The 25,526-nt window shown below is 41.1% G+C and overlaps 1 protein-coding gene across 2 annotated transcripts; it reads left to right on the top strand.

Moving 5' to 3' along the window:
* The first annotated feature begins 937 nt into the window (after positions 1 to 937).
* On the top strand, positions 938 to 24,641 carry ACTA2 (actin alpha 2, smooth muscle). Of its 2 annotated transcripts, XM_061635426.1 has the most exons (9): positions 938 to 995; positions 9,848 to 10,018; positions 13,256 to 13,384; positions 15,018 to 15,128; positions 18,746 to 18,830; positions 18,922 to 19,083; positions 20,100 to 20,291; positions 22,809 to 22,990; positions 24,255 to 24,640. In XM_061635426.1, exons 2-9 carry the CDS (start codon positions 9,890 to 9,892, stop codon positions 24,396 to 24,398), a joined length of 1,134 nt encoding a protein of 377 aa, XP_061491410.1. In that variant the 5' UTR covers positions 938 to 995; positions 9,848 to 9,889; the 3' UTR covers positions 24,399 to 24,640. The 2 variants fall into 2 exon arrangements, with proteins under 2 accessions (XP_061491410.1, XP_061491409.1); XM_061635425.1 differs by lacking the exon at positions 938 to 995 and having other exon boundaries at positions 24,255 to 24,641.
* Positions 24,642 to 25,526: the final 885 nt, after the last annotated feature.

Here is a 25,526-nt window from a genome sequence, read left to right as displayed (position 1 = left end):
TTCTCCAGGCAGGTAAAGTGTACAAAAATGCATATACTAGGGATGGGTAAAGTCTACATAAAAACACACATATTCGTGAAAATAACATACAAAATGCATTCTGTTAGTGAAATTTGCTTTGCAAAAATATGTCTGTTTGGAGAAACGTGCACTAAAATGCTGCTGGATTTTCATGAGCACTCTTTTTTTAAAAAAATCAAATGCTGATATGGAAATGTGGAGAACTGAAGAGTGGAAAAATGAGAAACACAGAGAACCTGAAATTCACAGATTTGGCCATCCCTGCACAGGTATAATGTTTTGTTTGTGTTTTCCCCCAGTATTGCTTTGCATACTTAGAGTAATTTTTTAAAAATAAAAAATAGTTCAAAATTGAGACTTTTTTTTGGTCTCCTTTGTTTTGTATACCCTAGATTTATAAAACAAAATGTAGGCCCCTGAGAGAGCTCTATTCACCACCCCTTTGAGCAGGGTGGGGCATTCGGCTTCTTAAATCTGTGAACAATTCGTGCCAAGCCCACAGCAAATGGGAACTCTGCGGGATGTTTGCCTGTCAAGGCAGTAGCAGTTATCCTCTTGCCCCATTTGTCAGCTGCCTTACTTCCAAGGAGGATGCCATGGGATGGGTTACTGAAACAGACACTCCTGGCCAGATGCTGCCTCGTGTGCTACTCCAGTAGACTTTCGGCAGCTATCCTGAAACATAGCTGTGTTTATGTTACCATGCAGCTGAAGCCTCCTGCTGCTTTCTGAACAGCCAAATGGAATGCAGAGCGGAGGAGACCCAGGGCCCTGTGGCCACCCAGATCAGAGAGTTTTGTGCAGAAGCCCCTATATGGTTCTGTTTGACAGAGAGAGAGAGATGGAGCCCGGGTTTGCTCCTTGTTTGGAAAGCTGGTGGGAGGGGAAAAGGCCAAGGAGCTATATAAGCAGTGAATGTTCAGTTTCCCAGTCCACCATCCCAGAGCAGCTCTCCCCAATCAAGCACTGACAGGGTAAGTGGCAGTGAACCAAAGGAATGATTTCTGGATTTGCCTGATCTGTTTAGATAAGAAAAGCAGGGGGGAAGGGAATGGCCTTCCTGTTTTGATCAAATATATTGGTGGTGTCTTTGAGATCTCATCCCACAATAAATAATCCATGCCCATTAATAGTGTTTGCCGTTATACCTTCGTGCAATGTGGAGTGCATCCTCAGGCTGCAATCCTGCTGGGTGATGCTCTGTACATTTACTGGGAAGTAGGTCCCACGGAACTCAGTGGAGTTCAATCCCAAGTAAGTGTGCTGCAATCCTAAGGAAACATTACTGGGCTGGCATGCTTTCTTTAAACATTTTTAACAAGCGTAGGATTGTCTTGTTTGACATAAACCAGTTAAGCATTTAATGTACTGAGACAATTTAAGCTCATGCTTAATTCTTCCAATGAAATCAATTAAATGCTGGTTGATATTTTTGTCTAGAATGAGTGTTTTGTATTTCAAGATGAACAGGTATAAGAAATGTCATTTATATCTAAGCCTCTGTAAGCTTTTCTGCTGTTTTTGGCCATGTATTTATTTCTTTAAAGCACCATTAAAAGGCATCCTTGATGGGGTGGGGTGTCTCTCTCTCTCTCTCTCTTCTCTCTCTCTCTCTCTCTCTCTCTTATGGTTCAGATTTGTTCCTAATGTATACTTGCTCTTTAGATGCTGTGTGGACATGAATCTTGCATGATTTGCTTCTGCATTGTGAACCTGAAAAGGATTTTCCACTGCTTTGTTGGGGCCTAAGTGAATATATATATGTGGACTTTTCATATGGTTGGTTTGGTTGGTTTGCCCAAAGGGCAGTAGATGCATTTATTTCTAGCTGTGATCTTAAATTCAGAGCAAGAGGAGATATGTAAGCTCCTTGGGGCAGAAACTTGACTTGTGTCCTGGTGTGAAGTGCCATGTACATTGATAGTGCTGCACAAATAAAGTTACCACTACTACTACTATACTTGCTGCTATTATTCTTAAGGGAGATCTAGAGGAAATTCATTAGAAGTAACCATAAAAATATAGTGGGTCATAAGTTCACTATACCTCGAGTTCACTGTAAGTATAGGTGACAACTAACTAGGGTAAAATTAAATTCTATAGGGTAAATACTGCAAAAAACATAATTAGGGTGGCCAAATGCAAAAGGGGACAGAGTTCCACATGTTGTGTTAAAAGGGAAATTCTTCATCAGGTGTAGCTTGTGTCATGCAAGCAACAACTGCTGAAAACCCCTCTTCTTCTACTCCCTGCCCCCCTTTGCATCTGGCTGTCCTAATAATAGCCATAGTCTAGATTTTCATAGATGCCCTATACCTAGCTGGGATTTAGAGATAGTCCAGTGCCAATAGAGAGTACATCCACTAGAATCTCTCACAGGCACTGGCTCTGAGCATAATCCAAGACAGACAACCTCCTCTCCATCCCCTTTTAGTAGAAGTGCAAAGGCAACCCCCCCCCCGAAACACAGAAGGAGCAAATTGATGCATATGAGGTTCAGTTCCATTACATCATGGCTGAAAGACATTGATATTTGAACTGGGGTGAGGAGAGTTTGTCTACATACCACAATATTTACTGTAGCATTTCATTATTACACAGTTGCTGTTCTCCTGTATGTGATTTTGTACTTGCTGAACTCTAGATAAGCCCTGGCTACAGTAATATATTTGGGCATTTTATCATTACAAGACTTGTATATTGTTTCATTTACATTTAAACCACTGAGGAGAGTCCGTTATTTGCTTTCCTCCAAAGGTTCACTGCCCGGGTCTGTCTGACTCTCCAAAGTGCTTGCGTTGAGCTTTCCCCACCTTGAGGCTGAATGTCATCAAGAAAGGCCTCCTCCAGCTGCAGCCCAGTGTTTGGATGGAGGTGGGCGGTGGGGAAAAGAGGATAAAGCCCAGAGCCTTCTCCATAGAATTCCCTTCCAAAAGAGGCTTGTCTGGCCTGCTCATTTCAGGGTTTATAGGAGGGCAACTCCCCTCTTTGTAAGACCTTTCATAGCATAGATTAGCACCTGCAAGGGGTAGTGATACTTAGCTAGAGTCGTGCTGTTTTTGTACTTCTTGGTGTTCTTGTGTTGATTTTTGTCATTTCAAATTGTATTTGTTAAAGATTTCCATTTGTACTGCTCTGACTTATTGTGAGCCTGTTAGGTTGAAAAATGGGATAAATCAGATTATTATTATTTTATTATTAATTATTATTATTATTATTTCTCAGTAAGGAGCAACTTGCAGATAGTATATTTCTAATGAGGTTTGCCTTTGCTGTAGAACACTGGAACCTTTCAGCTTTGTCTAGAAGCAAGAAATTAGCAGTTAATTGCATACCTTAAATCAGCCCCCACACCACTGGTGACCTCCAGCTCAACCCAGCCAGCATGAGTCAGGGATAATGGGAGTTGTGCTCAACAACATTTGGAGGGCATCAGGTTGGGGAAGGTACCCTTAGGCTTCAGTCCTGGACCCCATTTACTTGGCAGCCAGTCCTTTTGCCCTCAATAGGGCTTACTTCACAGTAGACGTCTATAGGATTAAACTGTTAGGATACAATGAACCCTTGCTTTGGAGTAAGCCCCATTGGATGAGATGGTGCTTAACTTCTTAGTAATCATGCATGGGATTGCTCTGTTAATCACTCATGCAAGATGCACGTTAGAGGTTTATTGCAGGGTTCTGCATTAAATTAGCTACCGCAGATTATCATCCTTGCACTCTGGAGCATCCCTGGGGCTTCAAATCACTGCTTGCTTGGCTGTCACTAGAAGACTTGTTTCAAAGGTTTGATTTCTGTGAATTTCTGCTAGATACTAAATATGGTTTCCTTTAGAGAGTTCACCCTGCTCAGGCAGACAAGCAGCATTCCGCCTTCCCCCTCCCTCTTAGGATTTTTGGCTCAGTTGGCTTGAGTTTGAGCAACCCCCCTTGACCTCTCCAGCTCTATTCCAAAAACAGACTTTTGAAAGACTTTGTTTCCTAATTAGGAAATGGTTTGTTCCAATCTGGCTAGAGGCACCCATGCTAGGTACTCTGTGCTTTGAAGTAAAATGCTCTCAACTATATGTAGCCCCTATACTAACAAAATATATATGCAATCAAATATTTCTTTTCAGTTAAAAACAGATTTTTAAAAAACTCTTCTAATTATTATAGTTATTAATATTTTAATTTAATCCCTATCCTGTACCAAGCATTTCAGATGAACTATATTATATCTTTATCCAGTTTTTATTCACCCAGCCATCATGTTCTTTGAGGTATACACCTAAATATGTAAACTGTAAATGTGACAAACATATATTCACAAATGTGGGTATCATTCCACCTATCAGGGAGCCAATAGCTGGAGTTCTTTGCTGAGCAGTCCTGATATATCCCCAGTTTTCCCTGTGTAATGTCTGTAAAAGTAGCCTTTATCTATATTTATGTTTTGGTATAAATATTTCTTTAAATATTTCTTGACCCTGGCTGAGTAGGCATTTGAGCCTGGTTCTCTTTCATATTCAAATCAAAAGCAATTTGTTCACTGGCTCACAAAGCATTTCCTTTGAATGCAGCCTCTTAGTTCACATTCCTGAGTCCCAAGGTATGTTCTGATTGAAGGCACATGATAACACCACCTTGCTGAAGCAAAGATAATGGGGCTGGATGGGAAGCCACCTGGAAATCCCATATGTTTCACCTTGAATTCTACAGTAGAATAAATTGCACTAGAAATGTTAGTGACAGCGGATACCAATGGAAAGGCATGAGAAACACTGTCCTTTGTTTCTTAAGTGGTCTTCAGAGTCTGTGTTCTTTGTCTTCATATAAGACAACTCAATTTTATCTTTGCCAGTTTGACGTTTCATGGTACCTGTTTCAGGAGAGAACATAAAGTCCTTTATAAGGAATTTATACTAACAGAGCCCAGTACATTGCCACTCTTTAGCTCAGGGCAATTGGAATCCAGCACTGCAGGCTGCGGTGAAGGAGCTGAGTGGCAGTATGGGATCGGGTTAAGTTACATTAGCGACAGCACTTTTAATTGTTTGTACAAACAAATTGAAATACTGCATTAAAGTCCTCCACACAGACAAAAGCCCTGAACCCCTTGCAGAAAGGATGGGATATAAATCCCATAGTCCCAGGCTATGGTCTGAAGGCACATAAGGCCAGCTCCCTGCTGAAGCTAAGCACGGTCAGGTCTGGTCAGTGCCTGGATGGGAGACCGCCTGGAAACCATATGTAAGCCACCTTGCATTTCATGAAAAAAGAAAGGTGGGGTATAAATGAAATAAATAAATGTAAGTAATGACAAATAATACTTTTTGTAGCGATAATGGCTAGAAATTTTGCTTTATTTTTCTTAGTCATTTGGGATGTTCAGGAAGATTAATTCTGCACCCAATAGCCATATTCTTTGCTTTATCTTCACTCTCACTGCATCATGGGAAAATACAATTTTGAAGATTAGTTATGTATGCCATGTTTCTCCAGAATCAAACTGGAATCAAATCACACACCTTTTTTGAGGGTTGGTGAAAGAGCCAGCATATCAGTTTATTTAAAACCATAGGAAGCTATTTTATACTTAGACCATTAGACCATCTAGTTCAGTATTGTTGAGGCAGGCAGCATCACTCCAGGGTTTCAGACAGAGGACATTCCTAGCCCTACCTGGAAATGCCAAAGATTGAACCAGGGACCTTCTGCAAGCAAAGCAGATGCTCTACCACTGAGCTATGACCCTTCTCCAACTGTTTATGAAAGCAAGATATGCTAAGTTTTCCATCTACCTGTCATTATGATTGTCTAATCTTCCCAGCAGTTAGATGGAAATGCTGTTTTGAACAACCTAAAATAACATGGGTCATACACTGGAGATCAGTGGCAGCTTGTGGCTCCATGTCGGTGGGGCAATGGAATCCTCTCTGGGTTTTAGTCTGAACTTTCAAGGAGCTGAAACCTACTCCCACCTTGGACAGCTCCTTGACAGTTCAGACTAAAACCTGGAGCAGATTCCACTGCCCCACTAACATGGAACCACCAGCTGCCACTGCTGGAGATCTCATCTTTGCACCCACAAATGACGGGAAAAGGTTTAAGCTCTGTATATTGAAACAGAAGCACCACCTTCCTTGAATCATTTTTGCTACAAAGGCTAAATGAAGGACAATGACTGATGAACTGAAAGTTGACCCTTACATAAATTGTAAATCACAAATCTGCCTCAGTCTAGTGCTCAGAATTGAAGGCTCTCCTTTTCTATTGCAAGCTTGGATTGACAAAAGCAGTACTCACTCTTGCAGTTGCTAAATTCCCAAGGCCTGTTATTATTTTTCAAGGATTACAAGCTAAATACAAATTTTCTAATAACCAATGATTGTGCTATAATCACTTTAAACATCTCTCTTAACTTCATTGAGCCTGAGGCATGCAGCATCTCCAAACCACTGAATTTCCCCCCAAAAGCAAGCCCACTATACTGCAGTATATAGAGAGTGGAGCTCCTGACTAGGATTATTTATGCCTAGCATGGAAACAAAATGAGCCACACTGTAGACGTGGAACAGCGGGGAAAAGTTCTGAATATGAGAGTCTCCCCAGTGCTCAATCTTGGACTCAGGCCAATGTGACAGTAAGTATTACTGTAAATTCATTGGTCAAACTAGGTCAAGTCTAAACATTGCACTCAACCACATTGCTAGGTGCTGGCATGGGAAGTGAGGTATAAGGTTGTCACAGGTTTTTTTTGCTATAAACCAAGGATGGGGAACCTGTGGCCCTCTGGATGTTATTGGACTCCAGCTCCTATCAACCCTGACCACTGGCCATGCTGGCTGAGGCTGATGGGAATTCAACAATATCCACAGGGCCACAGGTTCCCTGTCCCTGTTCTAAATGAGGATTGTGTGATGTGTGGCATTTCTGCCCCTATCCCGTGTGCGTGTAGACATCAGTCATAGATAGTCCTAAAACATAAGGTTTGCCATCTGTCTCTGTGCAGTAGTGTGTGCTGTTACCTAACATGGCTGCTGTGCTTGCACAGCTGAATGAGCCCCTCCCTTTGTGCCAGTTCTTTCACATACAGCCATAGGAAAAGAGAGGGCTAGGTTATCCCTGCAAAATCAGCCAGTTTGGCCATCACACAACCTGCTCTGCAAACTGCAGACAAACAGCTTCTTCTCAAATCCTGTCACATATGAACTTAATGTAAATGTTATAATTACAATGCAAATAGAATAGTACGGAAAACTATCATGAAATTCCTGAGGTGGGAACCAAAAGATACAAGTGATACATGTGATGCAAATGAGTGAAAGCTCTCTTGGATGAAACTGATTATCTGGATCCATGTCAATCGGGCTTTCGGCCAGGGTTTGGTACAGAAACAGCCTTGGTCGCCCTGTATGATGACCTCTGTCGGGAGAAAGACAGAGGGAGTGTAACTCTGTTGGTTCTCCTTGATCTCTCAGCGGCTTTTGATACCATCGACCATGGTATCCTTCTGGGACATCTTGCGGACTTAGGAGTTGGAGGCACTGCTTGGCAGTGGCTGTGCTCCTACCTCGAGAATCGTCTCCAGAAGTTGATGCTTGGGGAGCATTACTCGAACCCCTGGATACTCCAATATGGGGTCCCACAGGGTTCAGTTCTGTCCCCCATGCTCTTTAATATCTATACGAAGCCGCTGGGTGAGGTCATTAGGAGATTTGGAGTGCGTTTCCAGCAATATGCTGATGATACGCAGCTCTACTTCTCCTTTTCATCTTCCTCAGGTGAGGCTGTTAATGTACTAAACCGCTGCCTGGCCGCGATAATGGACTGGATGAGAGCTAACAAACTGAGACTCAATCCTGACAAGACTGAGATGCTGTTGGTGGGGGGGCTCTCTGCCCAGATGGATGATGTCCGACCTGCCCTAGATGGGGTTACACTCCCCCTAAAGGAGCAGGTCCGTAGTTTGGGGGTCTTATTAGATCCGCTCCTGTCACTGGAGGCTCAAGTAGCCTCGGTGGCACGGAATGCATTCTACCAGCTTCGGCTGGTAGCCCAACTACGACCCTATCTGGAGAGGGAGAACCTCGCCACAGTTATCCATGCTCTGGTAACCTCTAGATTGGACTACTGTAATGCACTCTACGTAGGGTTACCTCTGAAGACGGTTTGGAAACTTCAGCTGGTGCAGAATGCTGCGGCCAGAGTCCTTACTGGGACTAAAAAAATTGATCATATAACACCTGTTCTGGCCCAGCTGCACTGGCTACCAATATGTTTCCGGGCCAGATTCAAAGTGTTGGTTCTTACCTATAAAGCCCTTAACGGCATCGGACTGCAATACCTGGCGGAACGCCTCTCCCGCTATGTACTTACCCGGTCACTGCGCTCGATGTCGAAGGCCCTTCTCCGTGTCCCAACGCATAAGGAGGCACGGAGAACGACAACTAGACCTAGGGCCTTCTCGGTGGTGGCCCCCGAACTATGGAATGCCCTCCCTGACGAGATACGCCTGGCGCCTTCTCTGTTATCTTTTCGGCGCCAGGTAAAGACCTACCTCTTTGCCCAGGCATTTTAAAAAAAAATTAAAATTTTAAAATTGAATTTAAATTTGGAATTTTAATTATGTTTTATTGTGTACTGTATTGTATTTACATCCGCTTGTATTTTAATCTGTTTTATTATGCTGTTCACCGCCCTGGGAGCTTATTGCTATAGGGTGGTCTAGAAATGTAATAAAATAAAATAAATAAATAAATAAAATGTAAGAACTCCAAAACCATGAGGAGGATGTAAAGTTTAGAACTGGCCCTGATCTATTCTGATGCCTCTGCATGTTAGATGTGTGGTGAGTTGGAGGCTAGGCTACCATACATGTCCTGGAGCTGGTTTGGAAGAAGATGTTAAGTAAATAATGACCATTATACTGGGCATGGTGTGTGATCCCCTTGGTTGTACTCTTCTGGCTCTATGGGCCCTAATTAAGAAGCACAGAGCTTGGCTTTGACGCATGGCCTTTGTTCCTAAGTGATTACATTGCTCCCTTCAAAAAGTCAGCTGTTGATGACTAGGTAGTAAAATCTGGATGGAGAGAATTGGCATCCCAGAAGCATGTGACACTTATATGAAGGAATAGCTTATGTAACATTAAATAGCAAATGGGCCAACATTTTGTGCAAGATTTTGGTGACAGTTACATTGCCCAGTTACAGTATCCCACTGGTGCACAACCTCCGCACATCCCCTTCAATTTCCCCCCTCTTCTTTCTATTGTTGCTTGCTAGCAATACTGATAAAAGTTCACCCACCTGAACATGACTCAGAAATGAACTTCAAGCAGGGTTCTTAATAGGCTGTCTCAAAGGAGAGGCAAGCTTCTGTTTCCCCCAAACTCTTCCTTCTCAGATCAAAATCCATGCTGGACAGCCAGAGAAAGGTCCCCCTGCCCCTACCAACCTTGCCAAAAAAGTTCCCCCCGTCCCTGCCAACTATCTCCCATCTCAAAAGCATCTTCCCAACCCTTCCCTTTACCCACTGCCAAGCAAGGATGGAGATGGTAACACGACTCTTCCTTCGCTGTCCTTCCTGAAGCATTGCAGAGCAGCAGTTCATGACTTAAAGAGTGGTGGCCATTTGGGGCATGGAAAAACTACTAGTTCTGAAAGCCACCGCTCTTTAAAGTCATGAAATGCTCTGCTACACACATCAGAGAATGGAGGGGGGGATTTTTTAACTACTGTTGTGAATTCTAAGTGAAGCCAGACCACTTTACTCTCACAGTTAACCTTTCTTCTTCTTCTATTTTCTTTTATTACACTGGGCCTTCTCTGTTCTCTTTATAGGTCTGTAACTGTGTGGAAGGTCTGAGAAAGTTGCTATAGAAGATGTGCGAGGAAGAAGACAGCACTGCACTGGTTTGTGACAATGGCTCGGGACTTTGTAAGGCTGGCTTTGCTGGGGATGATGCTCCGAGAGCAGTTTTTCCTTCCATTGTGGGACGTCCCAGGCACCAGGTGAGTGTCTGGTTCAGCTGTTGAAACATTGTTTGGTACAGTAACCAAAAGATTCATTCGAATTGGTAACATGAACCTGGAAAGAAAGAGCCCCACCCCCAAAATGGCACCATTTACAATACCACAGTCCTTATAAAATTCATTTGAAATTAGTCCAATTGATATGAATGGGGTTGCACCATATTGTGCTCTAACACATTTTCAGTTTAAACTCTTGACCAGCCATCTTAAAGGTAGCCATCTTTCTCTGGAGAATAGCAACCCTTTTTCTTCAGCCCATCTCTTTTATTTGAAAAAGATCAGTAATCAATGTGCAGCAATAAATGTACGGAAAATACTTTTTTAAATGATTTTATGGATTTTATAAACATTGATAAACAATCCAATCACAATGATATCAAATTAAAAAATACATTGTCATTTCACTTTTTAACACAATTTCAATTCAGTCTCTTTCAAAGCTGAAAAGAATTGCCTCTAATACAGAAAAATATAATAAATAATATACAGAAAATATTTCAGCACTTTCTTATTTTTGCTGAGGTGGAGTGGGGGCACTTTGATCAACAAATAAAATTGTTTCCATTTTTGTGGTCGACTACAAATTTAGACCATCTTGTCAGCTAGCAGACTAATCATGGATTGCTGTAGAGATGGGGAAAGGAAGTACAAAATAATATCAAGTATCTAGCTGGAGAGCCAGTATGGTGTAGTGGTTAAGGTGTTGGACTACGAATCCCCACACAGCCATGAAGCTCACTGGGTGACCTTGGGCCAGTCACTGTCTCTCAGCCTCAGAGAAAGGCAATGGTAAACTCCCTCTGAATACCGCTTACCATGAAAACCCTTTTCATAGGGTTGCCATAAGTCAGAATCAACTTGAAGGCAGTCCATTTCCATTTTTCAATAATATTAGCTAATTGAGCTCATTTACATATCCCTTCCTAAATATAAATAGCCATGTCATTAAACTTTGAATCCACAGCCTAAGAAGACCCTGAAACTGCTGAGAGATCTATTAGCTACAGACCTGAGATGGGCGGCCCTTAGGTGCTCAGCCTCTGCACGCCTTGATCACTTGACAGATCAGTGGAACTGTGGCATGTATCATATAATTCTTGTGACCTAAGAAGAATAGAACATGCACATATTTAATTAGATTTTTAATAGAGATTTTTAAAGAAATGATTCAGAAATAATTGTTTCTTTTCATTGTAAGATTGCAATCCCAAGTATAGGGATTCAACTAAATTTTACTCAGACGACTCCAGGAACGGGCACAGTTGGCGCACTAATCTTAACTGTGCAAAAGCATTCCTGGCCACCGCAGAGACCTGGACCTCCAGGTTTAAGGCTGAGTCCAGGAGCACACCCAAACTGCGAACCTGCGTCTTCAGGGGGAGTGTAACCCCATCTAGCACAGGCTGAACCCCTATTCCCTGATCCGCCTTTCGACTGACTAGGAGCACCTCTGTCTTGTCTGGATTAAGCTTCAGCTTGTTCACCCTCATCCAGTCCACCACTGCTGTCAGACACTGGTTTAGAACCGAGACAGTTTCCTTGGAATTAGGTGGAAAGGAGAAGTAGAGTTGGGTGACATCTGCATACTGGTGGCACCGAACCCCAAATCTCCAGACAACCTCTCCCAGCGGTTTCATGTAGTTATTTACATCTAAATGAATGGCCCTAATTTAGTCATATTCTTTCATTTCAATGGGTCTACTCTGAGTAGGACTAGCATCGACTGCAACCTTATATCTATTTAGAAGTAAATCTAACAAATAATTGGAGCTTACATTTCAGTAAACATGGTTGAGAGAGCAGGCTATAAATGTAGCTAGCAATTTGGGCTGTGGACGTGGAGCACTTGGAAAGAATATACTGTTCAATATTTGCCACTAGATGGCTCTTTACTTCATATTTATCACAAAACGACTATTATTTATTTATTTACTTACAATATTTCTATCCTGCCCTTCTATCCTACATATATAATAAAATTGTACGCAATAAAGATCATAAAAACATTAAAATAAATTAAAATATGTAAAATAAATTAAAATACATAAAATGCTATATATATATGCACACACACAAATATCAAAAGAGATTTTCAAAAGAGTTCATTACTGTGCAAGTGGATCAAGCATTATAAAGTTTGGGTTGGTTCATGTGGGTGTAATAGGTAAGGTGAGAGAAGAACACATCGTTTTGGCTTCAAATTTGCACACACACACACACATCCCCCAGCCCCTCCTCAGCATCACAGTCTCACACACACAAACTGTGTGTTAGGGGGCAAATGAAAGAAATGGACGATTGTGCAGACAATATTCTGAATTTGATACTTTACAAAATAACTACATATAGATACTAAAAAAAAGATGCTTAAGGTGTGTGTGAAAGCAGATAAGCCTGATGGCTACTTGAACCTAAGTAGAGTAGTGTAAACAAAGAAAATATTGCAGCATTAGTTACATAAGAGGCATTTGCCCTCCACAAGGCAAAATGAAAATTATGAAATCTTCACAAGCCACTGTAAACCGGAATGAAAAAGCCATAAAATCATGAGACCCAAACAGCTATGAACTGGGATCGACTGAAGATGAAACGAACAAAGTGAACAAAAAGGGACACAACAGTGTATTGCATCCCTAAGTGTGAGAGCACTGTTGCACGCAGGGCCTGTTTTTGGGCTTCCCATAGGCTTCTGGTTGGCCATGGTGAGAACAAGATGAGGAACTAGATGGGCCACTGGCTTGATCCAGCAGGCTCTTCTGTTCTTATCTCAGTGCAGTGGCATTTTTGACTCAATGTAAATCAATTTTTATGGTCAAAACAGTGATACAAGAAACAGGGAGGACCCATAACTCAGTGGCAGAGCATTTCTTTGCATGCAGCAGGCCTCAGGTTTAGTCTCTGAGCAACTCTGGTTGCGAGGATTTCAGGAAGCAACGCCAGGTAAGATCCCTGCCCAAGAAGCTGTGAGCCACCATCCATCTGTGTAGGCAATACTGAGCTATGTGGACGAATGATCTGACCCAAGATAAGGTAAGTTTCATATGTCATTGAACCCTATTCTGTTGTGCTTGTTATAGTAATGCTTGTGAGGGAGGGATGACAACTGAGGCAGTTTTCCTCAGCCTCTTGTTTAAAAATAAAAGATACGTGCCATCTTATTTCGCTGTTTGCTTGCTTATGAGCCTGATGTAGTCATTTTTTCCTCCTGTCACATAGGGTGTGATGGTAGGCATGGGGCAGAAAGACAGCTACGTAGGAGACGAAGCTCAAAGCAAGAGAGGGATCCTGACCCTGAAATATCCCATAGAACATGGAATCATCACCAACTGGGATGATATGGAGAAGGTATTTAAATCACAAATGTGAAGGTACACAGACTTCAGTACAAAATGAATAAAAAGCAGAAGCAGGGATTTGTGCTTTTATTTTGTTTGTGTTTTGCATGTGTCTTTTTGGTGAACACAATCTGCATATCTTCTGTCAGAAGGATTTTTCATTTTCTGGACACTTAAAAGTGGAATATTTCATACCTCGGTATGTGCATAATTAAAAGGATGAACATACCATGTGTGCACATCTGTGTGTGAAAACTCAAGAATCCTGATGGGCCAGTCATCCAGATCTTAATAGTTTAACTTCCCTTAATTCATTCCACATTTTATCTTGCTTGTTGGAATTTAATGTGGAGCTTAGTGTCATTTAGCTAAATGGCCAGTGGATATTTGAATAATTAGTTCTTTCAATAAGTACACCTGAAGAATGCAGATTGTTACTGTGACAGGGAATTACATAAGAACGAATATAGAAGGCACTGAGAAAAACTGAATAAGGTCAGCTTCACACACAGTAAGCTGACTGGGAACTGCTCCTTATTGCTATCACATGTGCAGTTGTGATAAATATTGTAATCACATGGGGAACACCACTGTATTCCATAGTGAATTAGACACTGCTAGTATGGCACTAAATTATGTGATCCGCTTACCCACATGGTCAGAAGATGTATATCAGAGGTGGGAAAAAGATATATATCAGGATTTACAAGGGGTTCCTGATTTGCACAGGATCCCAGTGGTTTAACAACAGTGAAAAGAAAAAAGTGTTTTCTCCTCTCCTAAATTAGGCTGCTGAAATTAAGAAAGCTTTAGCAAAAACAGGATTAGATTTGTGTGTACGCACTTGTTCTGTACTTGAAAGCATATTCCTGGGCTGAGTGTGTCCAGAGACGCCTGGGCCTGCAATGGTATGCCCGCCTTTCTGAGCCATGGGGTTCCAGTGAAAAACAAAGTAGATCCCACAAGCCTAAAGTCTACCCACCCCTGATGAAGATGTTCTCCTCTGTTAATCCACCCACCTAGACACATGGGAGAAACAATGGCTATGGCACTACCTGTAGCAACCATGCATCTCTAGGTGATTTGTAAAAGGTGCATGGGATCAGAGCAACTCTGTGGATCTTTTCTGTTAACTAATATGGGTCTTGCAGCCTACTGGTTCAATAATAATTCTAAGGACTGCTGCACATGCTTATTTCTAACGTAGTAAAATTCTCACATGGTCATGTTGCCACTGTATTTTCTTGTGTGAAGCAGCCACTGTGTAGATGGTGACCCACCACAGAACATTTATCTTGTTAGACAAAAATGCTAACAATCCAGAGTTAAAAACCAGCATTTTCTCCAATATGGTAAACATTTTAATTTTTTTGTGTGAGGACTGCTCACATAAATGGTGCTCTGTGTTGAAAATGAAGCTAAGCTGCTGAATGAGGCCACTACTACCTCAATTCTGAATTAGGTTTCAATTCCCCCCAAAAAAGATTGTTCATCCGCATATAAAACATGCACAGTTTCTAGTGTCTGGAAATGTTATGTACCTATCACAGCTTTAGAAATTTTGTTAAGGTGGTGTGGTGGTGCTTGGTTGTGATGGCATTGTTTATTACAATAATAAAAGTTCAATTTGCCTTTTAATATAGATTTGGCATCATTCTTTCTACAATGAGCTGCGTGTTGCCCCCGAAGAGCATCCAACTCTGCTTACAGAAGCACCTTTGAATCCCAAAGCTAACCGAGAAAAAATGACACAGGTAACCGGCATCTTCAGAGCTTCAAGAATTTTTAATCATTTATGTATTTCTTCAATAAATGTCTATAGCCCTTCATCATAAATAGCATCATGATGGACGGCACACATTAAATTATTACAGCTATAAGACACAGTAACATATTAAAACAGTACCAAAATTCATACTAAACCAACAGCAGAAAGCAGTACACCATTACAAATGGGCAACACTGATCAATTGGCCCCAAATGCCTTGGTGAAGAGAGATGTCTACAGTTGGTGTAGTGCAGACACCAGCTGTATTTCTGATTATTGCTGGGTGTTATATTCTGGTTTTGGTAGTTCCTACTTCTGAGTTTGTAGAAAATGATCCTGATTAGCTTTAGATGCAACATGAAAACCAAAGCAAACTGGACATGCATCAATTCCAAAATTCAAATTTAGAAATTATCTAAATTAAACTTGGGCAGGCAGAGGGGACCTGGAGCAAAACTAACCTATGGATCAACAATAACAAGGATGAGGGGACATCTGCATATTCCTAAATAATAATTAGAAAGTACTACAAGTATTATAGCACCAAGCATCTGAACTTCCAAATTTCAGAGTGGTACCCAGATTGCTTTCCTGTGATGAATGCTCCCAGAATTCCTTCATTATATCTCCATCAGGCCTGTGACCCAACAAGCCCAGTATTGCCCACCTTCCATGGATTGTGACCTCTTAAATGCTTGACAGTTCTACAGATAGCAGAAAACAGATTCATTGAGACCTTGGTGAGTTACCCAACATGGTTGGTGGACTGCCCTGAGCTTGGGCAGCCCCCTGGGTGATAAGTAACTTAAACCTGTTGGGGTTGCATTCAACATAAATCCTACTTGGAGTAGACCATTGAAATTAACAAACCTAAGTTAGTCATGTCCATTAAATTTAGTGGGTCTACTCTGAGTAAGACTAGCATTGAATACCACCCATTTATTTCAGTGGGTCTACTACTATGAATATGCCTTAACTGGATATCACACATTGTGTTGGGATAGTTGTATGAGCATTCCAAGTTGATGCTCACCCTGTTAAGTCAGATTCTTTCCCCTTGAAAATTGAGCTAGTATTGATAAAATTCCCTAGGAACAAAATTTTTAAAAGTGTCTGTTCCTTCAATCCCAGGTGCTCCATATGGCTGTACTATGCGGAACTGGGAATGTAGTTGCAGATTTCTTTCATCCATTCCACACATTTTGCAAACGGGCTTTGTATTACTCTTGAATGTAAAGCCAGACCTTGCTTCCCCTTTTAGCCCATTTGATATGAGGACCTCTCTTTGTTTACCTACCCCATCTACACTCATTCTGTTTTCTGGGATAGGCATGTTGAGAAGAGGACATATTGGTTCGGTTTACATGAAACAATCCTTATTCTGGGTTCAGCACCTGCTGACCTCGACCACTGCTTTTACTTCTTTGACTTGCAGCCATGGTTGCATTGCCAGGGATGGACCTTAAGTGCACCTCTCTAGGTCACTTCATGGGAACATTCTCAGGATCACTCAGTGCAGATTAATTACCCCTTATCACACTTTAATATACCTTATATACAGTTCAAGGAGTTGCTAAGAATAATAAAGGGAATGATCATTCCTCACTTTTTCATTGAATGGTTGGGATTTCAGTCCAAGTGGTTAATATTCTATGGCAATAAAAATATATTGGTTTGAAACCAATCTTAATTGTCATTTCCCCATGTTTTCCCCAGGGAAGCCTGGGAATGGTAGTTTTCTGAGGGAAAGGCAGTAACTATTAAACCAGCTTATGTTTGTTGTGGAAAATACCCCAAGTGGATGGTATTGATTTTTACCCCTTAGGAAAGATTGTCATGTTTTACTCTATGTGGCTCACTCTAAATTAAATGAAATTTCTGTTCCTTGCCATGAGTTCTATTGATCCATTTATTGAAAACAAGCAATACTATTTGTTGCATTTCTATGTTCTGAATGCATTATTATTAATGTTAGTATTATTTCCATTGATCAGTCATTTTATATAAAGAAAGTGTCTGAAAACGACTTGACAAAACAACTTGCATTGGCTGCCTCTATGTTTCCGAGCTCGATTCAAGGTGTTGATTTTAACCTATAAAGCCGTACATGGCTTAGGACCACAATACCTGATGGAATGCCTCTCCCGACACAAACCCACCCGTACACTATGCTCAACATCAAAGGCCCTCCTCCGGGTGCCTACTCCAAGGGAGGCTGGGAGGCTGGCAACAAGGGAGAGGGCCTTCTCATTGGTGGCCCCCAAATTATGGAATGATCTCCCTGACGAGGTGCACTTGGCGCCAACACTGTTATCTTTTGGGCGCCAGGTCAAGACTTTCCTCTTCTCCCAGGCATTTTAGCATGTGTTTTTAAATTGCTTTTTAAAAATGTGTTTTTAAATTTGTATATCTGTTTTTAATGTTTTTAATTGTTGTAAACCACACAGAAAGCTTCGGCTATGGAGCGGTATATGAAGGAATGAATGAAATGCTACTACTACTGTTACTACTACTACTGCTAGTAATAATAATTCTGAATGTCTTTATTGGAAGGATTGGGGAAATGCATAAAATTATGTGCTGTGGGTAATTAATGATTTAAACTAGGGATGGGCAAGAATTCCACTGAATTTAGATTTAGCACCAGATTTTTGAGTGGTCTGCATATACTCCATCTTTGCAGAGTGATCCTTTTTGCTCCAAACTTCAGAGGCTTTCCCTCGACGCCATTCCCCCCCCCAAATATATTGTGTTCTACTGAATTTACTCACAGCACAACACAGCGGTAGAGGTATCTCTCATCCTCCTCCACTTGAATAACCCAAGCTCCAAGTGAGGAGGAAGCAAGCCAAGCCTCTCTAGGCTTGCCTTCTAATCTCTGTAGTGTCAACACATCAAATGATTAAAAGGCAAGCCTAGAGACTCTCTAGAGAGTCCTTAGCATGGGCAGGACTCTTTAGGCTTGCCTTTCGCCTAGAGAACAAGCAACCTGGGAGTCCAGGGTTTGAATCCCCACACAGCCATGAAGCTCACTGGGTGACCTTGGGCCAGTCACTGCCTCTCAGCCTCAGAGGAAGGCAATGGTAAACCCCCTCTGAATACTGCTTACCATGAAAATCCTATTCATAGGGTTGCCATAAGTCGGAATTGACTTGAAGACAGACCATTTCCATTTCCAAGCTTGCCAGTTAGGAGGTGGGGAATGGGGGGGCACTGAAAGCTGTTCACTTTCCTTTCCCAAAGGAAAACAGCTGGTCTCTGCTTGCTAATGTGAAAACTGACCAGCCTCAGTCACAGCAGAGGAGGAGGAGGGGAAGGTAGGGGGTGGAGGTAGGGAAGCCACTTTCCTTTAAAACATAGTTGGAAACAATTATATTAATATCACTATTTTTGGGGAGAAAAAATTGGACCAATAAAAGCAATGAATAATGGACAAAGAAGAAACACAAATCGGTAACACCTCTCAGGTCAACGGAATGCTTTCAAAGTGGTACCGGCCAATGGATCCCATCCGTAGTTTAAACCCTATTGCATGAAATACCGAAGACAATATAGCATCGCAAGCCCAATACTTCCTTTGACTTTTCCCCCATTGCTTTTCAGATCATGTTTGAGACTTTCAATGTCCCAGCTATGTATGTTGCTATTCAGGCTGTCCTGTCCCTCTATGCTTCCGGACGTACAACAGGTATGAACATGATATCCACTATGGGGTTTTTGAAATTGAAGAAAAGTACATAGATATGAGGCTAAATGGTATCTGTCTGTGTCATATCAAGGGATTGTGCTTGACTCTGGGGATGGTGTCACCCACAATGTGCCAATCTATGAAGGCTATGCACTGCCTCATGCCATCATGCGCCTGGACTTGGCTGGCCGAGATCTTACAGACTACCTCATGAAAATCCTAACAGAACGTGGCTACTCATTTGTTACTACGGGTAAGAGAAATATATAGGGTTGAGATTTGTTCAGCATGATATATTTCTAGGAGGTTTATAGATATGTGGTTGTTATACTGTTTCATTCCATATAAAAGGCCAAATCTTCCATTTTCGAGGAACCCTTTCCATATACATTTTGATAAGGACCCCCTGCATATTGCAGAATTTTCTGAAGAGTATTCTAAGGTGCGCACACAGTTCAGTTGGAGTGTTTCAAAAAATCATAATGAAATTTTGCCATCGTACAGTATACTAATTTTTTATCTGCCCCATGGATTATGTTGCCCCATGTGAACTGAGAGTGTGCCCAGGTAGAATCCTTATGAAATGGCACATGGCAAAGTAACATTCAAGGTGGTAGATGAGATGTGTTAATAAAAAAAACTTGTTCACTGTTACTGACTTACTTATTGACAAATCTGTGCTATATTTAAGGACCCCAGAATACCCCAAAGCTGTATGAAAGACACTGTTTTCGATAGAGTGAAGCTAGTTCTGATCCAGAGATAATCATATGCACCAAGTTATTGCATGCAACTGGTAACACACATAATAGTCCATCGATAAAGTGGGGATGGGTAAATCTGTCAATTCTGATTTCTCAGTTTCTCATTTTCGAAGTTTTAAGTTCAGTTCACCACATTTGCAAAGCAATTTCCTTTTTTTAAAAAAAAAAACCTCATGAAAATTCATCAGCACCTTAGCATACATATCTTCAAAAAGCCACACTTTTTGGTATGCAGTTTTGCCTAATATACACATTTTTGCATTTCCCCAAATAGTGGGGATTTTTGTGTATTGCTTTTACTAATGTATACATTTATATATACACTTTCCCCAAATGGACACATTTTTTGGTTTCACAAAATTCAGAGAAATATCTGAATCGATATCTAAACTATAGATAAGCAATACAAATACTATATACTAAGACAGAATGCTATATTCTTTCTTATGATTGCCAAAGGAGTTGCAGGTCACACACTGATAATTCTTTTGAATCTCATCTACAGCTGAGCGTGAAATTGTCCGTGACATCAAGGAGAAGCTTTGCTATGTTGCTCTGGACTTTGAAAATGAGATGGCCACTGCTGCTTCTTCATCATCCCTCGAGAAAAGCTACGAGCTACCTGATGGTCAGGTGATCACAATAGGGAATGAACGTTTCCGCTGCCCAGAGACCCTTTTCCAGCCCTCTTTCATTGGTAAGATCATTTATATATATATCTTGGCTAGGGATGGAAAGATCTGTTAATTTTGGTTCTTTCTGATTCTCATTTTTCCAATCTGAAATTTAGTTCTCCACATTTCTGCAGCAATTTGCAATTTTTTTAAAAAAAATCCTCATAAAAAATTCTCCAGCATTTTAGTGCATTTTTATCCTAATAAACACATTTTTGCAGGAAGTTTGGACTAATGTACACATTTTTGCAAGCAATTTATCATCATATAATACATATTTGTATGTTATTTTCACTCATATTTTCATTTTTATGCACACTATTCCCTGACATAAGCATTTTTATAAACATTATTTGGTTAACAACCAAAATTAGAAGTAAGTGAGAATTTAGAAGGATGGCTGTGTTTCAATTCTTATATTGTTTCGGAAAGTGTGAATTTGATAGATTTGGCCTGAAATGCAAACTGAATTGAATTTCTCCCCATCCCTAATCTTGGTTAATTATATCATACCCTAGTATGAAATTCAGCCACCACTCCTTAAATGGCCACACCCAGCTAGTTCTTACAGATAGGGAACCTGTGGCCTGCAAGGTGTCACTGACCCGCAACTCCCATCATCCCTGGGAGTTCCCCAGCCCTGCTTCTAGGCCAAGAAAACAACCATCCCTCAATTCACTTCACTTGCTGATTTGTTTGAATGCTTGAGGCTATGAAGGCCATTTCACACACTATGTGGCAAAAACCTGGAATTGCCACCAAGTGCACTTGAGCTAAGGCCATTTGTGGCTCCCTGACAAGTGTACAAAAATAGCATAAACTAGGACTTAAAAAATGAATTTTATAGTTGGCAGCAGCGATAACATTTTGAATGGTGTGTCTGAGAATCAGATGAGTATAGGAGCAGCATTCCTTGCCAAGAAAATGGCCCAAGTTGTTACATACCTGACATGTTTTCAGAAGTCCAACTCTAACTGGATTCATAACCATATAAGAAATTCTTAGCCTGGATTGAAAATTGTAAAGGTGCCTCTACTTTCAGCACAGTTATTCGCTTTATAAGACACAAATTTTAATAAACAGATTGTTGTACTTCAAATAACGTTTGCCCAACTCTAACCTGCTGCAAGATATTGTTTTTCTGTGTAACACACAGTTACCTGACATTGTTAACATGTTTGGTTTCAAATAACATTCCCTTCAACTCAATTCTGGGGTTGCCAACCATTTTGGACTGGAGGAAACATTTCAAATTTTGAGAGAGTGCTGGGGGCACCAGTCACAAAATGGCTGCCGGGGGGCATGGCATAACACAAAATGAGTAGTCATAGTGAGGCTTTCCCCATAATTGTATTTCCATATTAGAAAAGTGTTGCCCTGTTGAATTTCTGCCTGCTATACAGCTGTTAAAGGCATAAGAACCCCATTTTCCCCCAATGCCAACCCTAAACCAAAACCACCATCCTGTACCCCATTACCTGGAGGTAAACCTCATCAAGCACAAAGAGACTTACTTCTGAGTAGACATGTATACCATTGTACCATAAGTTAATTATACAGTGAATTCTTAATGAGTCCCTGGTCTTTAGCTCCTGCAAAGCAGAAACATGCCTAAGCCTCTTTGCAAAGTGTTCACATTTGCGGGCAGAGGGATTCTTTAACATTCATCCACACTTATTAGCAGTGTTTGCAGAAAATAGTAACATTTGCAGAAAATAATTACAGACTACCAGACCTCAGGTGAACTCAGCACAAGAAGGATGCATCCTGGTTGCTAAAGAAAAAAGAAGGGCAAACTATGGAGATTCTAAGAACTGGAGGGGTGGGGAACAGAAGCAGGAAAAGTGCACCAAAAGGGAGTGCAAAAGAGCTAGCTCTTCAGGACTCTGGGTGGGGTCATATTGTGTGGTGTCAAAACAACTCACATATCAGTCACAGCTCTGACTTCACTTATTGACTAACAACACTGACAGGCAGGAGCAGCCAGGCTGACTCGCTTCATAGGAATTGCTTAGAAGGGTACTTGCACATTTTGCTCCATTCCTTTCTTTCTTGGAGGGCTAGAGGGTTATTTTTTTTAATATGAAAGCTCAGATTCTGGGCAACCTGCTGGGGGTGCCACTGAAGGCCTTTAATTCAAGGCTACTTCATTAAGGTTCATTCTCACATCTTGCCAGTGTCTGAAGGTAATCTCTGCAAGCCCTGCGTAGATGTTCCCCACCCTAACAGGTTGGTGGCTGCTGGGCTCAGGGTCTTCTAGTTGTGGCACCCAGTCTTTGGCTTTCAGATACTGTCTTAAGACATGGGTAGAATGCCATTCCCAGACATTTGTCTGTCAGTTCACATGTGGCACCTATTAAGTGAATTTTGAATTTGTGATTTTTGTATATATTTTTTTGAATATGTTTTGTTTCTGGTGCTATTTTCTCTGTGACTGCTGTTTTAACATTTGACTATAAATCACCTTTAGGTAGGTAGCTCAAAAGGTGGAAAGGCAAAGTGAGGATATTTAAAATAAATAATTTCTCAAACCATCACAGGCATGGAATCTGCTGGCATTCATGAAACGACCTATAATAGCATCATGAAGTGTGACATCGATATCAGAAAAGACCTTTATGCAAACAATGTCCTATCTGGTGGAACCACTATGTACCCTGGCATTGCTGACCGAATGCAAAAGGAGATCACTGCCCTGGCACCCAGCACTATGAAAATAAAGGTACTCCATTATTGGATATTATCTAATTCATAGTGGCAAATAGACCAGCTATAGGTAATGATTGCATATTTCAAGGTGACTAGCTAACTTAAAATTGTAATGCCACTGAATCAGAATCAGGTAAACCCTTTAATAACCTTTTTATGCAGTAAAGTGTAAAGCAAAGCAAACAAGTCATCCCACTCCTAAACCTTAATTCCCCAATGGGGAAATACAGGAACTGAAAGAAGAAAAGCATCAACCCCTAGGAGTTCCCAACATAACAATGATTCTAGGGCAGGTTTACACTATCATTTTTAGTTTTCTTGCAAGAAACGGTCATCACATAATTTACTGATATTGTGGTTAAGCTCATGTAAGTACCCTGATGATAGTCCCTACACACATGGCACAATACAAATATTCTGCAGGAAATCTCCCCCCGCCACACACAAATTAAACTGCCTTTAAAACAAGGCAAAATATCAGTCTGATCACATGGAGATGCTATTGTGAGAGAAACCCTGTGTTGACTTTTCTCTTGTCAAAAACAAGTGCATATTGAAGTGCTCCACCCTAACCTCTGAGTGGTGTGAGACCTCTAGGGGTGTCAACACTTCCTCAGGGCTTGGTTTCATTGGAAAGGTCAGCAGAGACTGTGGGGTCTTATAGGTTGTATGATTTTTATTTACACATATATTCAGCCTGAGCGAAAGACGGATTTTCAGCATTATCAGTCCATCAGATCTTGCTCCCCAAAGCGCATGACTTAGGGGGTACAGAAAGCTAGCAAGCCTCTGTGTCTGTTTCCAGTTTCCAGCCTTTCCTCAGACACACTCTAACAGACACACAAACTACTTACTTGCTGGGGGGGGGAAGAGTTCTTAATGGGCCACATTGCTTTCCTGGCAGATTCTTACACTTGTTAATGGGGCACTTGACAGATTTGGCTGAATCTATTAGCTTATGAATGTAACTAGTCTGACCAGTAGAGCAGGTTTCTTCCTTTGCAGATCCCAAATCAGAGGCTGGCAAAGGGATTCATAGAAATCAACCATCTCAACCCCCAAATCCCATAACAGTATGCTCACCCTTAGATATGCAGAGACTTTAAGAGCACCTCTTACCTGTCTGTGGCATTCACACAAGTATGGACAGGTACAACTCCTTTGTTTACCATTTTGGCATAGGAATGGCTTGCATCACTCCACTGATTTAAATGTCTTCATGCAATTCAAGCCTGCAACATTTTAACTATAGCCTTCAATTTTTCTCTTTTGTACAGATTATTGCTCCTCCTGAACGCAAGTACTCTGTTTGGATTGGTGGCTCTATCCTTGCCTCTCTTTCCACCTTCCAGCAAATGTGGATCAGCAAACAGGAATATGACGAGGCTGGCCCATCCATTGTTCACCGCAAATGCTTCTAAACTGCTGCCTTCCTTCGTTCTTACTTTCCCCTTTCCCTGCTCTCTAAGTACATTAATGTGAATATATTCAGGAACAGTGTTGTTTTTATAACTTTATTCCACACATCTTCATATCTGGCTATGTTTTCAACTAGATTTATGTGTATTTTTTGTGTGTGATGAGGAATAAATTGTAAACATGCTATCAGTTAGGTGCTTCCAAATTTTCTTAATAAAAACATCTCCAGTTATTCTTACTCTTAACTGCAGCAAATGAAAATTCCTTTATTTAGGAACAAGAATAGTCAGGCATAGCAGGTAAATACTCTTGGTGGTATCCAAAGTTCCTGTTCTGAATGCAAGAGACTTGTGGAGCAGAACTTTCCCCTCCTCTCTGCAGCCCCTTACAAACTCTCAGAATCAGCTCCAGAGGAATGGGAACCCTCCAGAGATTTGGGGGGGGGCATGCAAGGGAAGGAGTAGAAGGGAAAGTCCTGCTTGGGCAAGCAGAGTTATTTGAATGTGTGGCTTCCTAGAAGCATCTGGCTGGCCACTGATGGAAACAGAATGCTAGAACAGTTGAACTTTTGGGTCTAATCCAGCTGGCTTAAGTTCTTAAAGCCAGGCACAGTAACGTCTTATTTTCTGAGAAGTAAATGATACAGACACACATGTCGGTACCAGCAAAGAACAGATTCCAGGAACACAGGAATAGAACTCCTATGATAATGTTGAGATAGCTGAAGGTGCAGTTAATCATGGGACTGTGTTAAGTATTTCAGTTTCTGGATAAAAATTTGGGTTTGAAATTTTCTTGGAAAACATTTTTTTAAATAATTTTAGTGCCATTCACCATTTTCTTCCCTCAGGCTGCACCCTTACAGTGGGACTAACTTCCAAGTAAGCATGGATAGGATTGCACTGTAAATTAGTCACATGGTTAATCTCACTGAAATAGGAGTAATTTGATTGATAGTATGATGTTACTCATGACAAGGCTATGTCTGATGTGGTGATATTACCAGATGTCAGTAAATGAAATGGTTAGTTGAAAAAAAATCAGATATGGCTATATGATGATGTCACAGAAGGCAAATGAAAGCAATTGACAATGAGGGCAAGTGAAGCAATTCAAACACATCAGTGAAA

This window comes from Rhineura floridana, chromosome 7 (genome assembly GCF_030035675.1).
Source record: "Rhineura floridana isolate rRhiFlo1 chromosome 7, rRhiFlo1.hap2, whole genome shotgun sequence".
Lineage (NCBI taxonomy): Eukaryota > Metazoa > Chordata > Lepidosauria > Squamata > Rhineuridae > Rhineura > Rhineura floridana.
This window is presented reverse-complemented; position numbering and strand designations above follow the sequence as displayed.

What these genes read in the sequence shown, in the direction of transcription:
- ACTA2 (XM_061635425.1), top strand. Translation starts at nt 9,890, where the DNA reads ATGTGCGAGGAAGAAGACAGCACTGCACTGGTTTGTGACAATGGCTCG. An exon ending in TGGGACGTCCCAGGCACCAG is followed by an intron (nt 10,019 to 13,255) that starts GTGAGTGTCTGG and finishes CCTGTCACATAG; the next exon opens with GGTGTGATGGTAGGCATGGG. An exon ending in CCAGCACTATGAAAATAAAG is followed by an intron (nt 22,991 to 24,254) that starts GTACTCCATTAT and finishes TCTTTTGTACAG; the next exon opens with ATTATTGCTCCTCCTGAACG.